The sequence below is a fragment of the Ambystoma mexicanum genome, chromosome 7p (genome assembly GCF_040938575.1).
Source record: "Ambystoma mexicanum isolate Mex_15411 chromosome 7p, UKY_AmexF1_1, whole genome shotgun sequence".
Classification (NCBI taxonomy): domain Eukaryota; kingdom Metazoa; phylum Chordata; class Amphibia; order Caudata; family Ambystomatidae; genus Ambystoma; species Ambystoma mexicanum.
Window position 1 is genome coordinate 498,087,852 of NC_090939.1, and position 17,090 is coordinate 498,104,941.

Below are 17,090 nucleotides of genomic sequence, written 5' to 3' on the forward strand. Positions count from 1 at the left end.
GGCCGTGGGTAAAAAGGGGATTGGTGGGTCCAATTTCTTGAAGTGAGTGAGTCTGCTGTATTCCAGCCTGGTTTCAAGGGTGGGGACCAATAACGTGATCTTACCTGAGTGGCACGTATGGAGAGGCATGGGGAAAAACTTGGAGAGCGCTTTATTACTACTTAGTAAGTCAGTGGACTTCTGACTTTTGTGCACACTCTTACACAAGGACCCATCGCGCTCTGAAACACTTGTGTACGAGCGCGATAGAAATAAAATATCAATATCAATATTGGTGAAAACAATGGCATTGACAAGATTTGTGTGTATAGTGATGCAACGTTTATCTGCCTCTAGACAATTTCAAAGACAGAGCGTTATTGTGGGGAAAAGGTGCTTGTTTGGATAGCTCTAGCGAAGCTATACCTGTGGTGTGAAAAAAGTGGCATCAGTATGCCCAACTATAAGCACGTATTGGGTTGGTTAGTTAACACCAATACAGATCAGATGATGTATATGATTAAAAACATGTAGAAGCCTAAAGAGTTGTCTGAAACACTCGGTTATCAATGCTTGTTCAGGTTTTATGGCAAGTGAGAGGACTACTTCAGTTTAAGAGGATGTTCCCACCTGAAATGTGGTTTAATAATTGTGTGTGTTGCACTGAGTCTGGAAGAGGGCATAATCAGGCAAAAAACCTTAGGCAGGGGTGTACTGTAAGACTAGTACATACATTATAAGTGTATAACATTTCAGGACTTCAGATGTGCACGCGCAATTGCACTTACATTATTTAGACTTTGCTAGATTTTTGAGGAGTGGGTCTATAAAGGCTACAGGCTGGCTTTCCAGGTAGGCCTGCATTGCAAGATATAAACTTAACATTTACAAAATTGTTAGCTAAAGGGTAAAAGTATTATGATCTGTATAAAGCGCAGTTTCCCCATTCAAAACTAGTGTGCAGTAAAAGGTTTGATCAGATGGGAAAATAATTTAAGTGAAGCATTGAAGAATGGACTAGGGAGTTGATCCACCCAATTTTTTTAAATTACCAGATTCCAATGGTTGCAATACAAATGTTTCATATTGGCATACATCAAACCAATACTACTAGTTAAAATGGTACAAGGTAACAAGTCAATATGTTCGCAATGCAACATTTGTATGTGGTAGGAATGCCAGGTAGTGGTCGTTTTTTGGCATAGAGTGGTCACCAAATTGAATATGCTAACCAAATTGCAGTTACTAATGTCTGTCAAACTATGCTGTCAAACTATGCTGTCAAACTATGCTTACAAGAGTTTATACCCAGAAAAAAAATAGATAAAGGATTAGTTAAACCTCTGGCATTGGGACTACAATTAGCCAGAAGAAGCATTACGTTAGGAGGAAAAGTATCCTGAAGGTCCCAACTACAATGGGTGGTGGCAGATATAAAAAAAATGGTTAACTGCAGAGAGATTAGAGATGCAGTGAAGAAACCAGAGACTATGTTGCATGCACACTGGCACAACATACATTTGCTGCTCTTTCTTTCAGACCCTAAACCACCTAGAAGAGTAGGATGTCTTTATAATTATTGTGCATTACAGGGTGGAAATACCCTGTTGGGTGGAACACAGGTGAAGTAATTAACAGAAAAAGATTTCTAAGCTGAATTAGAGCACAGTTTCATGTGCGAGTGCGCAAAAAGGCACAGTGGGCATTCAAAACATGGCCATTACAATCTCATTGACCGCAATCTCTAATGTCTCTCTTCAGTGAACTATTTTATCATATCAGCCACTCAGTACCTGTTAATGTACAGATAAATGAATGTGTAAGGTTGAATTGGATATTGTCCACTTTGACACAATGGGTATTTTGTTTCATTTACTATGTTTTGTTTATGTTGGGTCTTTATGCATGGAGAATCTTAAATGATAGCTAGATCCTTTTTTTCTTTTAAAAAACTTTATTAAAGAGGGAACACAAATTATATTTTCTAAGTTGCTGTGGAGCATTTCCAAAGATGGACAGGAAATGTGTGCTGCAAATGGACAAACATACAAGAAAACAGCTCCTTTTATGCGTGTGAGAATTTGTTATGAGGGGACACGTAGAAATTCTTGCACCGATTTAGTAGAGCTTAAAGTCTTACCAGGTGGCATAAGCTTCATGAGAATACGTGCTCCATCTCTAAGCGGTGGCATATTCAAGCTACTGCCCAAATCTGCTACCTGCCACAGAAAGGAGATGTACCTGGGATGCAACGACATTATCTATAAAGAAAGGAAATGGGTAAAAAGAAAGTTATTTAAACAAACAACCACATTAAAAGTTTTGAATGGTTACAAACAAGCAGCAGCCCACAAAATAACCAATAAGAGTTCTTAAAATGATCTGGTGGTCCTCATCTCCAATGGCCCTTACTGACAACACCCAGCAACTCCTCAACACAAAGAAAAACCCATTCAATCAATCCACACGGCTAGCATCCACCTCTCCCATGCATTATTGGAGTAGGCCACACACTGGCAGAATAATGTGCATTCACCAAAGTTCACATGATTTCATCTACCTGTGACCACTGCATTATTTCTCTTTAGGAATATGGTGATCGAGATTACATTTCAACTTCCGACAATTTAGGTGGAGCATTACAAAAAGACTGCCTTCAGAAATGCAAGTTTAAAATTGTTAGATCTCAGTTGCACCAAGATCCTTTTCAAACGTCTGCAACAGATACATGTCAAAGAGAAAGGGATAAGTGATACATGGGGAATTGGAGCCTATTTTGAATAACCAAAGAGAAGGCGGACTTTGGCATGAAGAACTGGGTTCAGCAAAGGCATGTAAGGAAAGAAGTACAGAACGCTGGGCCCCTCACTTTGGTAGCTCTTTTCAGGAAAATATCATTCAACGATTGCCAATTGCATCAAAAGAGCTGCTGCTTATGGAAAAGATAGAAGCAGAAGAACAAATGCAACGGTTAACTCTTTTTAATAAGTAAGAGTCAGAGGTGAAATGATTGATTTGAACAGCAGTAGGAGCAGACATTATCAAAGACAGTTGCATTTGTTTTGCTGTAAAACAGCAGCCCTTTACATGCAATTGGCCATAGCTGAATGATCCTCTCCCGAAAAGAGCTACCAAAGTGAGGGGACCAGCATTGTGGAGAATGTAGAGCTCCACTTCCAGGCATTTGAAGATGAATTGAGAGATAACTTAAGTGTCCTATCTAACTCCTAACACTTCCCCACATTAGCAGGTAACCTTACCTAAAGCACTTAAGCCATAAGGTATTGGGTTCTCCTGTTCGGATAACATTCTTAAGTGACTCAGCCAAACATATAGTACCATACTGACACACAGAATCTGGGCTTACCTGCACCCATCCACATGTCATTTTCTCATTTGCCTTTCTCGCTATACAATGAATACCTCTCCACCCCCACATCGTCTCTTGAGAGGCTATCTACAGCAAGAGCAAACACATTAACAGAAGGGCACAATACAAGACCACTTTTAACCAATATTAGATCTTTTAATATTGCTTAAAACCTTATATCCAATGCTGCCTAAACAGCCAAACCCCTACAGAAGTAAATGTATAAACAACTTCAACATTACAGAGAACAAAAAATCATGCACAAGACATGGTTCAGAACGACGGTAAACAATTGAACCCTCTTGTCAATTGGGGGGAGCAGGATACTAAATAAGCTTCATCCTGACGCACTGAGTGCCTTAAACATTATGGATATTTTTGTTGTATTTAAAACGACCAGCCATAAAATCATACTAAAAGCAATCTCCCATAATCTTGCATGATCACTTGAAGGGTCTGGCAGGGCTTCAGCAAGTCACCCCCACTCTTCAACAACTACATTACCCCTTTCTTGGAAATAACAAGCAAATCAGGACTCGCCTGCTACAAGTCGATGTTACACATTTTCTTACAACAGACAATCCTCAACCAAAAGATATCAAGCAGGTCTTGGCTAGTCCTCCGCAAATTAAACAGACAAACAGAAGCCAAGTAAAACAAAAATCATTATCCAATGCAATAAAACAACATCTCACAAATATTACTTGGCTAGAAGAAATGAGAACGTGCACTAAACTTAACTTGACAGCCCAAAACTCTTATGATTCTCACTGATGATTATTTAACCCTCAAAACACAAATAATGTTCTTAAACCCAAGACCCATTTTTCACACCATGCAATACCAGACGTTCCCACAAAGAACACTGGCAGTTACCCTAGCACCTTCTAGACTTGACTAAACCAACAACCTATACCATAGGCCTACGCCAACAACTTTTACCCAGGCCTCCTGGGCTACCTTCTGAGTCCTGTGCAAAAAGCATAAAAATAAAAAGACTCCCCTTGAGAAGGGAAATAACACACAACCGCTGCACCATGGACCGTTCACTGGTTAGCAAATGCAGGGTCCACTTCAAAAGTAGTTGCATCAAAACCACTGCAAAATTAATCCCATACAAGCCTGACCTTATGCTTCAATCAAGTAACAAAGCCCTAGTAACAGTGTCACACTTTCAACCAGGAAACAGCGAGTGCGGGCCACCTCCTTAGGTCTATGAATCCACAATTTGGAAGGAAATATCACTACTTTTGGAAATCACTAAATAGCTGGCTGTTCACAAGGCCACAATGAAGGAAATGGTGATGATATTCTAGAAGCCAGATCCAATTGGGTCACACTCATCCACCCAATCATTCACAATGAACACAAGACCCCAAAACTGTTCAATGAGTACAAGTAAGATAAATCTGAAGATAACCAAATTATTGTTGGGCTAGGTTGGGTACAGACACATTTTGGGTCAGATTCAGGAGCCTTACACTACTTCTCAAAACTATTTTGGGGTGGTGCAATGAAAGGGTTTCTCATCACAAGCTGGCCACACTCCCAAATGTCTCCTGGGACTGGAATGGCCACTACATACTTTTTTCATGGATTGACGCCCTTGATAAAGGGAACCTTCCTTTATCAATTCACTACCTGAGACATGAGTGCGTGAAGAGAGCCATTTTCATCAGGGAAGGAGAAGCCCTGTGCGGCAGTTCAGATGGCTAGCCGTCCCCTGGCACCAGATCAAACTCATCAGCTGTATCAGTGTGAGGAGAGCATTCAGTAGGAGAGGCGCCGTCAACTGTGTCTGAAGTTGGCTGTCAGTATGCAAAGTGGACTAGATGTCCATGGAGACATCCCGAGAACCAGAAGGATTAGGGGTTTGTAAAGGCCTTGGTACGATTGGTATTCAAAGGCATTAATACATATTGCTCGTTATGTAAAATCTTCACAGAAACCTAATTTGCATAGGCATGCTTTTAACTTGCCGATACTTCAGCTAAAAATCGAAAAAAAATCTCAAGCTTTGCCAATTGGGAAACCTGCGACTCGTTGCTTCAGCATACGGTCCTGAAAAAAAACATTATTCAAAATCTCAACAATAAAATCAAGAGTATAAAATGGAATCTTATGCTACAGGATAATCAACGTATGATGTATCATTTGTTCAAACATGATACAAGTCAGATTTGGGCGATCCTCAGGACATTGAATGGTAAAAATGTGGGGCAGAAAGAGACAGCCAGCCATTTTGGCTTCTGTATGGGTGAAATACATTACGCAAAAATTTAAACTGCCTCATAAATTTGATGTAAAGGGACCAAGAGAATTTGCAAATCTTATATTAAAACACCCTCCATGGACTGTTGAAAATATTGTGAATGATATAGATAAACTCAATTATTCAAAAGCAGTTGGCCCAGATGGGATCCCACCCTGCTTATTGTAAGCTGATCCTGATGTCTGGGCATGGATTCTTATAAACAAATTTGATAACATCTTTACGAATAGGCAGATTCCATCAACTTTGTTTTCTGCGATCATTGTCCCAACCTATAAAAAAGGATTAGCGGTTGGCCACCAGGGGGGCGCACGGATGAGTTTTACCTCCATGTGAGCTCCGCCACCGAGGATCCTAGAAAGGGAACAGAGCCCCCGTCGTGACCCCCAGATCTAAAACGAACGAGAAGCCGTCGGAAGAAACCCCCCCACCCCCACCACTGGTGAAAAACCCAGTTGAAATCGGAGTTGGGAAAGTGCAGAAACCGGACGTTGAAGAGGAGCAGGCATGGGCCTGCTTCAAAGCTAAATTGAGCCCCGGAGAGTCCACGCAACTAACAGAGGTGGACCCCTGACTGCGCGACTGAGGCGAGGCCCGGCCCGAAGTGTTGCCTGCCCACCTCGTTGCGGCCAAAAGGGAATTGCAGCCTGCATCTCGCGCTGCGGACCATCCACCCGCGCTGCGGGAGACGCCAGCCGGAGCTTCCAGTGGAGGTGGAGCATGCCTGTCGGGGAAGAGAGTTAAGTGCCCCCATCGCCCACGGGACCGTGCATTAGAAGAGCCTGCTGCACGCAGCTGCTGAACTCCCGGCGGGGGTTAGGGGGTGGCCCTCATAACCCTGCAGGAAGTTGTAGGTATACCGCAGCACTGCCTCCGGGGGCCGGGTGCTGTGAGGGCTGCCTCGCCGGCCCGGACCGGCGGTCTATGCCCTCCGGCAAATGAACAGGAGGGAGGGGCTTGCGAGCCCACAGCAGCCCTGAGCTACCTGAGCTACCTCAAAGACATTGAACAAACTTTAAGTGGGCAAACACTCACTGGTTAATCTGTAGTTAAAAGTGCTGCTCAGAACAATTATTTAAAAACGAACCAAATCTCATAGATGATCCAAATAGGTACCCTGATCCAGCAGTATTAAAAGGTTCTGTATCTGAACCGCCATTAACTGAAAGTTCAGTGTTTGAACAATAAGTAGACTACCTGCGTCCTTGGGCTGGCAATGGCCAAAAAGCAAACACTTTACCCAGAGCCTTTGAACGCCCATAAAGGCTCATTGATCACTCTGCCTGCACACAATAAGCGTGGATCAAACCCAAGAGGAGCACGAACCTGCAAGTCACCTTGCCCCAGACGCCAAAATAACATAGGGCACCGATAGCAGGGTAAAGCACGAAAAAGCCCGGAGACTCCACTCCGGAGACTCGGCGTGCCCCACTGAGCAGTGTGCTAAGACATCAGCCCACGTAATGGCACAAAGCCCCACAGAGGCCCAAACGCCCAGCCCCTTAAGCAGGCAACGACACCAGCAAGACCTGATACACGCCCACCAGCCACAATTATCACCCTGTAATGACCAGATACTAGAGCCAACATCACAGGAACATCACACAGTTCCTCCTCTAATATGAAGTTTGTGCAGGCCGCAATGACCATTTCCAACGAAGACAGCGCAGCAAGCCTGCTACGTGGAAACCAAAGGAACAGCCTGGCCAAAAATAAATAAAAACCGAAAGCGCACGACCCGGCCCGAGTATAAAGCCCCTGCATCCCACTCACACGGAACTTACAACAGAAATAGTGGGGAAGTATCCTGAACACATGCAGGCAAAAGAAAAACTAGCTACTTACCTATGCTTCCCCTGCTCATAACGTCGTCGCCCCCAAGATGGCAACTGAAGCAACAGCGCATGACGAAACGGCAGCCACACAAGGCCACATAGCAGCCCTGTTAACTGAAATAAAGAATATGGGGGCCAACATAGGTTGCAAAATTGATAAGATTACCCAACACAAGGACAAGATCCAAGACAGGCTGGAGGGGGTAGAAAATAATCAAGATTCGATAGATACCTTGGAAACACAGCTGGAACACAGAATACCAGACCTTAAGCGGAGGGAGGAGGAGTATAGGTTAAAAATGGACGATTTGGAAAATCGAGAAAGACGCAATAACCTGCGTTTTTTTGGAATTCCGGAACGAGAGGGTGAAACAGAAGGACTTAAAAACAACGCTTCACAATATCATTAAGCTCCTGGCGCCCGACGACGCAATCGATGAACCAAAGACCAAACGGATTTACAGAGCAGGGGGTCCAAGCCCGCTTTCACCGATATCAGGACAAGGCTAGGATTCTCTAAAAAGCGAGGCGCCGAGGCGTGATCACTCTTAATGAAGCACAAATGACTATATACCAGGACCTATCCTCCATGACACTAGCTCTTAGGAGGATGTGTGCCCCCCTGACGAAATGGTTGAAGGAACGAGACACTTGTTGGGATACCCCTTCTCCCTATCTTTTGAGCACAACGGCACGAAGATCAGACTACAATCGGAGAGAGAAATAAAGGAATGTATATCCAAGCTCGTGGAGACACGTGAGCAGAGGGACAAGGGAGACGCACCAAGGAGTGAAGGAAGAGAATGGCGAATTCAGGGTCCTAAGAGACAGAGAGTGAAGGGATCGAGAAAATATCGAAGAGGCAATATTTCCCCGGAGGGGGGCAATGGAACCTGATCAGAAACAATGGCCTCATGCCAAATTGGCGACTTGAATATTGATTTTTTTGGTACTACATAGAAAGTTACGTTTGACTGTTGAAAGATGAGGTTGGAATGGGGTGGGGGACCTCAAAGTTATGTTGAAGTTATTTTAGCAATAGGACTGAGATAACTGTCTCTGCTGGTGGTTCGTTGCTGGATCAGTGTCTTCAACTAGATCCGAACAGACGCTGCCACATGAGGGGAGGGAGGGATGGCTACAGGACAAGGTAGGGGTAAAGACCAAAACAGAATCATTGACCACTGCTGATGGGGGTAAAGTACCGAGGCCTGCTGAAGAGACAAAATACAGGGGGTTGCAGCATAATATTTTAAAAATCTTGATACAATATGAAGATGGCCAAGTTGGTACACAGGACCCCTTGAGGGTGGGGACGCTTAATGTTAAAGGGCTTAACTCGCCGACCAAGAGGTCACTAGTATTGAGAGAATTTTGGAGAGCCAAAATTGTCATCCTCCTTCTGCAAGAAACCAAATACATGAAGGGGGAGGAAAGATCAATCCTGGGGAAACGTATCGGTGTGCAATTTTGGGGCTCTGGAGCGCTGCGTAGAGGAGGAGTGGGAATCCTCATTAGAAAGGGAATAGAGTTGCAGACCACCAAAACCTGGTCTGACACAGAGGGGCGAGCCCTACTAGTAGTTGGAACCAATGGAAATGTCGAGGTGACGATAGCCACAATTTATTCTCCTAATGTTGGTCAACTTAGATTCCTCTCCAGATCCATCCCCAAAATAATATTAGAAGCCACTGGGCACCTTGTTCTAGGTGGGGATTTTAACCTATGGGCAAACTACGACTTGGATCAGAAAGCGGGCAACCCAGCCTCTGTTGATGAAATAAGAGGGGACCACAACGACTATGCAAAAATGATGTGGGTGTATGCGTTGGTTGAAGTATGGAGGGAAATGCATACGTTCCATTCAGCTCCACACAACACGTTCACCAAAATTGATTATATTTACCTTTCGCAAGAGTTACACAACGTCACAACGCACAAAGAGATTGCCCCAATAACATGGTCATATACTGACATGGTCACAGTCGACATACAGTGGGAACATTTACTGACCAGAGGTGGGAAATGGAGATGCAATGAGACCCTGTGGAAAGACTTGGTCTTTAAAACCGAATTGGAAACAGAGATTGAAGAATACGTTAAAGTCAACAACACCACGGAGGTCTCCAAACAGGGGGTACAGGAAGCGGCCAAAGCAACCTGGAGGAGAGTCCTCATACGGGAGGGGGCCCAGAAGAAAAGAGAAAGAAGGCTAATTGAAAAAAGACTCAGGGGTGAAATATGTCACTTAGATAAAGAAGCCAGGGAGGGAGACACCATAGACCCAAACAAAATTCAAGAGGCGAAAAAGAAACGGGAAGAACTTAGCCATTTAGAGCATGGCCAAATAGTGCGTAAACTGCATCTTTTAAAACATGTTATGAAAAAGGCGACAAAGCTGACGCACTACTAGCAGCTAGACTCAGAACGCAACGAGCGGAGCGCAAGGTGATAGAGATAACAGATGACAGACCTGACCGGGGGCCAAGTAAACCCTCCATCCCTGAAGCGTTCGCAAATTTTTATGAATTGTTATACATCCCAGAGACAGACCCAGACTCAAGTGAGATAGACAATTACCTCGCTGGCATCAAGCTCCCCAAATTGGCGGCCATGGACTCGGCCCACCTGGAGTCCCCCATAATAGAAGAAGAAATCCAGGATGCAATTAAAAGACTGACATTGGGCAAATCCCCAGGAGAAGCGGATACACAGCCGGCTTCAATAAAACCTTCAGTACCCGACTCAAGCTTTCCTGGTCGAACTATTTAATGAAATCCTCGAATCAGGTACAGCTCCCGACTCCTTTGTTCGAGCGCTCATAACGGTCATTCCCAAGGAAGGAAGAGACACCAAACAATGCAGGCCGTATCGCCCCATCTCTACTCAATGTCGACGCCAAAACCTATACAAGGGTATTAGCAGCTAGATTAGAGACCCACATGCTCCATCTCATCCACTCAGACCAAGTTGGATTCATAATCGGGAGAAAAGGGGCAGACACCATACGAAAGAACCTCCATTTGGTTGCAGCCTCCCAAGATATGATTAACGAGCCTGCCCTACTCTCTGTCGACGCCGAAAAAGCTTTCGACAGAGTGGAATGGGACTTCCTGGCAGCAGTCCTCCGCACAATAGGAATAGGACCGAAACTTAGCAGGGGGGATTAGAGTAGTTTACACAGCACCCAAGGCCTCTGTATCTGTCAACGGGGAATACTCAAGATGGTTTGAACTACAACGTGGCACCCGGCAAGGATGCCCCCTCTCAGCCATCCTCTTTGCTCTCTCGGTAGAGCCTCTGGCGCAAAAAATGAGAGAAGACAACCAGGTAGAGGGAACGAGACTAGGGCAGGCAGAGTATGGAAGAAGTTACTTACCTGTAACTGTTGTTCTCCAACATGGGTCTGGCATGGATTCAAATGCTCATGAATATTCCCCGTCATCAGGCTGGGAATCCTCGGTAAAGAAAAATTCACTATCAGTTTAGTTTCTGATCTGTCTTTCGTAGTAGTAACCAATCACTGATCTCTGCGTCATACTGACTACAGCCAATTACTGCCATCTCCCTAAGCCCCGCCTCTGGCAGCCATCTTCAGATTTTTACCGCACGTTCAAGTGTTGGGAGTCCTCGTGCTTAGCTCTCGAGCTTTTACTGCGTGTTTCGCGCTTTTTCAGGTGAATTTTCACATTTTTTCGGTTAATCGAGCCTCAAGCTCCACCGTTTCTACTCCTGTTAACGGGTACCCGTTGCAGGGTTTTCCTACGCCCCTCAAGGGTGAAGATTTCGTCGAATCAACCTCTTGGAGGATTCCAGAAGATTCGCGGCCTACTTCGAGATGGCCCAAGATGCGAGTTCGTCACCCGGACCCAAGCTGTTTCGCAGCTGCCCTGGATGCGGGCTGCAGAATGTGTTTAACAAGGACAAACATTTGCGATGCCTCTGTCTTCATGGGGACAAGACTCATGTAGAGAAGGACTGCCAGTTCTGCAAGAACTTGTCGGAGTGGACCATGAGGGACCGTCGATCTCGTCTCGCCAGCTGGTTGGAGAAGGGCTCGACGGGTGAGAAGAAGAAGAAAGGGTCCGAGCGGACTTCTAAGTCCTGTGCGGGAGCCACGGCGACGGGGGCCCAACACCAGGCCAAGCGCCGCGAGTCCGCTGGCTCCGGGAGCACCGAAAGGTCGGGCTCTTCGGTCGCCAGGCAGGGCGCACCTTCCCCGGCACCGTCAACCACGAGCCAGCACTCCGGTTCGGGGAAGAGGAAGTCCGAGACCCCGAGTAAGCTTCGGGAGAAGGCCCGTCCGATCTCGGGAGAGGGGGAGCGAGGCGTCGCCCCTCCCCCTAAGGAGAAGGTCCAGGACGCACCTAAGGTGGTGAAGGCCCCTACCCAGCAGGCAAAGGCCTCTATCGAGGCGATTGCGGCGACTCTGGCCAAGCCGGCAGAGACCCCGCCAGCGGAGACTGCCTCCGGGACTAGAGTTTCCCTGCCGCCAAGGAGGGAATCCTCTTTTCAGCCCATCGTCATGGCCGCCATGATGGAACAGGGGGGGGGCACGGTAGCCTCCTCGAGCTCGGAGTCAGCCTCGGAGGAGGAACTCACCGAGGTCGTGAGGAATCTCGAAGTACAATTCAAGAAGGTTCGGTCCCGCAAGGAAGATCCTCGGGAGATAACCGAGGAAGACGACGATGGCGAGGAAGAGCAGCCTTCCCTTCCGGCACAACCGGAACCTAGGCCTCAGGATAGCTCGGCGGCCCTTTTGTCTGCGATCCAGTCCTTATGCTCTGAGATAAGGACGAGATTACCACGGCCCAGGCCGGAGGACCCGCAACCTGGCCCGTCGGGAAGTCCTCAGAACTAACGACAGAAGACCCAACCCTCTCCTCCGCTAGCCCCCGTAAGGCCTGCAGTTCCCTCCTCATCCTTCCACGAGTCGGGAGATGACGGTGCGGTGGGCTCGACGACGGGTTCTGAGGGCAACGACGACGGAACGACTGCCATCTCCCTAAGCCCCGCCTCTGGCAGCCATCTTCAGATTTGGTAGCATGTGAAGTGGCAGTATGACCAAGTGAAGAGCCGCAGAGGGGTAGGCGGGAGGGTTCACATGTGAATCCATGCCAGACCCATGCTGAATAACAACAGTTACAGGTAAGTAACTTGTTCCTTCTCCAGCATGGGGTCTGGCATGGATTCACATGCTCATGAATATAAGAATACATAGCAGTACACACATCCACAACCACGGGAGGTGGCAAAGGCTCAACATTAAGCAATAAAACAACTGAACATTAAGCGTCTCTTACCTCCTCACCAGGCTCACCTTAAGCGAACAGGTTGCGCAGCACTGCTTGGCCGACCCTGGACTCCTCCCTGGAATCCTGATCGACGCAGTAGAATCTCGTGAAGGTGTGCGTCGACCTCCACGTAGCAGCCCTGCCGATGTCCAGCAGGGGCACACCAGATTGGAACGCCGTAGTAGCAGCGATCGCTCGGGTCGAATGGGCTCTCGGACGGCCTGGTCGGTTAGCCAACCAGTGGCAGTGCATGATGCAGCCGGAGAGCCATCTGGAAATAGAAGACTTCGAGAGAGCCTTCCCTTGATTCACAGGTCCAAAGTTCACAAACAGCTGCGATGTCCTCCGAAAACTCTTTGTGCGGTCCACGTAGAACTTCAGCGCTCTAGCCACATCCAGCGAGTGCAAAGTCCTCTCGGCAGGCGATGAAGGAGACGGGAAGAAAACAGGTAACACCAGCAGCTCGTTAAGATGGAAGTCCGACGGCACCTTGGGCATAAAGGAGGGGTGCGTCTTAAGCACCACCCTCGAGGCATGGAAAGTCAAGTACGGTGCTTTGCAGGATAGGGCCTGGATCTCTCCCACTCGTCGTGCGGAGGTAATGGCCACCAGGAATGCAGTCTTCCATGACACAAACTTCATTGGTGCGGAGTGCATCGGCTCAAATGGGGGCCCCATGAGCCTAGTCAGCACCACGTTAAGTTCTCACGCCGGGGCCGGGGCCTTCACCGGCGGGAACGACCGGAACAGTCCTTTCATAAACTCTTTCACCAGTTGATGGGACCACAGGGACGTCCGTCCTGTGCTTCTGGTATATCTGGAGATCGCCGCCAGATGAATCTTAATGGAGGCATAGGCTAGCCCAGCCTTTGCCAGCGATAGCAGGTACGGCAGCACCTGAGGGGCCGTAATCCGTAGGGGGTTGATCTTCTGTGCTCGGCACCAGATAGAGAACCTCTTCCACTTGTGACTGTAGCATTTGAGAGTCGAGGATGCCCTGGCCTTTGCAAGAACCTCTCTGCAGTCGGCCGGTATATCGTACCCTCCAGACTCTAGCGTTGCAGGAGCCAAGCCTGCAGGTTCAGCGACGCCGGGTCGTGGTGGAAGATGGCGCCTCCTTCTCTGGAGAGAAGATCCGCGTCCGCCGACAGCTTGATGGATGGGGACGTTGACAAGTCCAGAAGGTCCGGGAACCAGATCTGCCTCGGCCACGCCGGTGCGACGAGGATCATCCTGCACCGGGACCTCTTGAGCTGGTTGATGAGTCGAAGCAGCAAGGGCAACAGAGGGAACGCATACAGGTATAGGCCTTCCCAGGGGAACGAGAACGCATCGCCCATGCTTCTCGGCTGGGGAAACCTGCTGGCGAACCTCTGGCACTTCGAGTTCGTCGCTGTTGCGAACAGGTCGATTTGAGGTTTGCCCCATCGTCGGAAGAGTTGATCCACCTGATCCTGGCGCAGCTCCCACTCGTGACACGCGCGCAGCTCCCTGCTGAGCGAGTCGGAGATGGTGTTTCTTTCTCCTGCCAGGTGGAAGGGAACCAGGAACATCCCCTGGGCGACCACCCAGTGCCACAGATCCTGTGGCTCCTTGGATAGGGCTGGGGATCTGGTACCTCCCTGCTTCCGTATGTAAAACATTGTCGTGGTGTTGTCCGTGAAGATCCGCACCACCTTGCCCTTGAGCGACGGGAGGAACGATTTGAGAGCCCAGAACACGGCTCGGAGTTCCAGGATGTTGATGTGCAGGAGCTTCTCCTCTGGGAGCCAGAGGCCTCTTGCGTGGAGATCTTCGGTGTGGGCGCCCCAACCTTCCAGGGAAGCGTCCGTCGTCACCGTCTCCTGGTACGCCGGCGTCTGAAAGTCCTTGCCGGCCGTGAGGTGCGCTCGAATGCCCCACCACTGAATCGCCCGCCGGAACACCTCTTTGAGGGGGACCCTGTCATCGAAGGTGCCCATCGCCTGCGTCCAACGGGCGTCGAGAAATTCTTGAAGAGGGCGCATCTGTAGTCTGCATAGGCGCACCAGGTAGATGCAAGAGGACATCATCCCCAGGAGGGACTTGATGGACCTCACCCTGGCCACGTCCGTGGCTAGTAGGCGCTGCACTTTGCCCAGAATGGTCTTTGTCCGTTCTTCCGACGGTGCCGCCAGGCGCCTCACTGTATCGAGCTTCGCTCCCAGAAACAGGGCCACCTGCGACGGCACCAGGTGGGACTTTGGGTAATTTATGGCGAATCCCAGGTCTGTGAGTAGCTGGACGGTCCTCGCAGTGTGTTCGACGGCGAGTTCCCTCGTCCTTGAGCGGATGAGCAAGTCGTCCAGGTAGGGGTAGACGTGGATCCCCTGCAGGCGCAGCCGCGCCGCCATAGGTGCTAGGCACTTGGTAAAGACCCTCGGGGCCGACTTCAATCCGAACGGCAGTGCTCTGAATTGGTAGTGGCGTCCCTGGACGACGAACCTGAGGAACTTTCGGTGACTTTTGAGGATGGGAACGTGGAAGTATGCATCCTCCAGGTCCAGCGACGATAGAAAGTCGCCTTCCTCCAGCTGTCCCAGCACATGCTGGAGGGTGACCATCCTGAACTTTTGTGACCTGATGTATTTGTTCAAACGACAAAGGTCCAGGATGGGGCGCCAGCTGCCCGTCTTCTTCCTGACGAGGAAGTACCTTGAGTACACCCCGGAGCCCCGGAGCCTCTTCGGGACGGGCTCGATGTCGCCTTTCCTGAGCATCGCCCGTACTTCCAACAGCAGTTGCGGGACGTGATTTTCCTTCCTGGCCACAGGTGGAATGTGAGGGCACTTCTTCAGGAATTCGATAGAGTGTCCTCTTGCCAGGGTATCCAGCACCCAACGATCTGTGGAGATGGACTTCCACACGCCGACGAACTTCGTCAGCCGGCCTCCCACCGGGGTGCTTCGGTGGGGGCCTGAGGCCACGGCCGGTTCAGTCCTGCTTGGAGGTGGTGGCCTGGCCGCCCTGGCCACCTTGCCGACGGCGGCGAGGCGCTCCCTGCTTGCCGCGACCCCTCTAGGCCTCCTGAGACGAGGAGCGTGCCGCCTGGCGGTAGGACGACGAGCCACCGCTGGATCCCTTGGAAGCCCCGTCTGCCTCCGGAGCTCCGAAAGGGCCGTCGTTGCTGAAGGGCTCCTAGGGCGCGGGCCGTGTCTGTCTTTATGGCTTGGAGGGATTCGTCCACCGCCTTCCTGAACAAGTTGCTGCCGTCGAACGGCATGTCCAACACCCTGGTCTGGACGTCCTGACGGAAGTCGGTCGCCTAGAGCCAACCCCGTCGTAGGCAAATTCCGTTGCCCAGCTGGCAGAACCTGGTATCGGCAATATCGGTTGCCACCGTTATGGCGTGGTCCGACGCCACCTCGCCTTCTTGAAGTATTTCCAGGGCCTCGGACCTCTTGTCGTCCGGTAGGAAGTCCAATATGGGGGCCAGCTTAAACCAGAGCTCCGTGTCGTAACGGGCCACGATCGCCAGGGCGTTGGCCGCTTTGATCGTCGTCACCGCCGACAAAATGACCAGTCGCCCCATGGCGTCCAACTTCTTTCCCTCGCCGTCCGGAGGGGAGTTCGACGTTGAGGCTCCTGACCCCACCGCTTTCTTCTTCGCCGCCGCCGAGACGACCAAGTCTGGCGTTGGCTGGGCCCTGAGGCACAGGGGAGCGGTCTCGGGGACCCGGTACTTCTTCTCGTACCGGTCCCGTTTGGCTGGTGCCGTGGAGGGGTTCTTGAGTACCGACAGGCCCTCCTCCCAGATGTCATCGATTAGAGGCACCGCGATGACAGTCTTCCTCTTGGCCTCCCGGCGCTGATAGAGGAAACCTTCCTTTTTCTGCTCCTCCGGGCAGAGCTGGAACAATTCGGACGCCCTGGCAATCATGGCGTGGAATGAGCCAATCTCGTCGGGCGGAGATGCCCGTGCGACGGGAGACCCGTTCCGTCGTCGTCGCCCTCAGAACCCGTCGTCGAGCCCACCGCACCCTCATCTCCCGACTCGTGGGAGGATGAGGAGGGAACTGCAGGCCTTACGGGGGCGAGCGGAGGAGAGGGTTGGGTCCTCCGTCGTTTGTTCTGAGGACTTCCCGACGGGCCAGGTTGCGGGTCCTCCGGCCTGGGCCGTGGTAATCTTGTCCTTATCTCAGAGCATAAGGACTGGATCGCAAACAAAATGGCCGCCGAGCTATCCTGAGGCCTAGGTTCCAGCAGCGCCGGAAGGGAAGGCTGCTCTTCCTCGCCATCGTCGTCTTCCTCGGTTATCACCCGAGGATCTTCCTTGCGGGACCGAACCTTCTCGAAATGTACTTCGAGATTCCTTGCGAGCT

At 49.7% G+C, this 17,090-nt stretch overlaps 1 protein-coding gene across 3 annotated transcripts in view; it reads right to left on the bottom strand.

Annotated features, from left to right (window-relative positions):
* USP9X (ubiquitin specific peptidase 9 X-linked) overlaps positions 1-17,090 on the bottom strand; it is a 2,614,063-nt gene that overhangs the window by 1,295,907 nt on the left and 1,301,066 nt on the right. For all 3 annotated transcript variants that reach the window (XM_069636534.1, XM_069636533.1, XM_069636535.1), the window contains exon 21: positions 2,120-2,240. In XM_069636534.1, the coding sequence (XP_069492635.1) occupies positions 2,120-2,240 (121 nt within the window). The remainder of the gene's footprint in view (positions 1-2,119; positions 2,241-17,090) is intronic.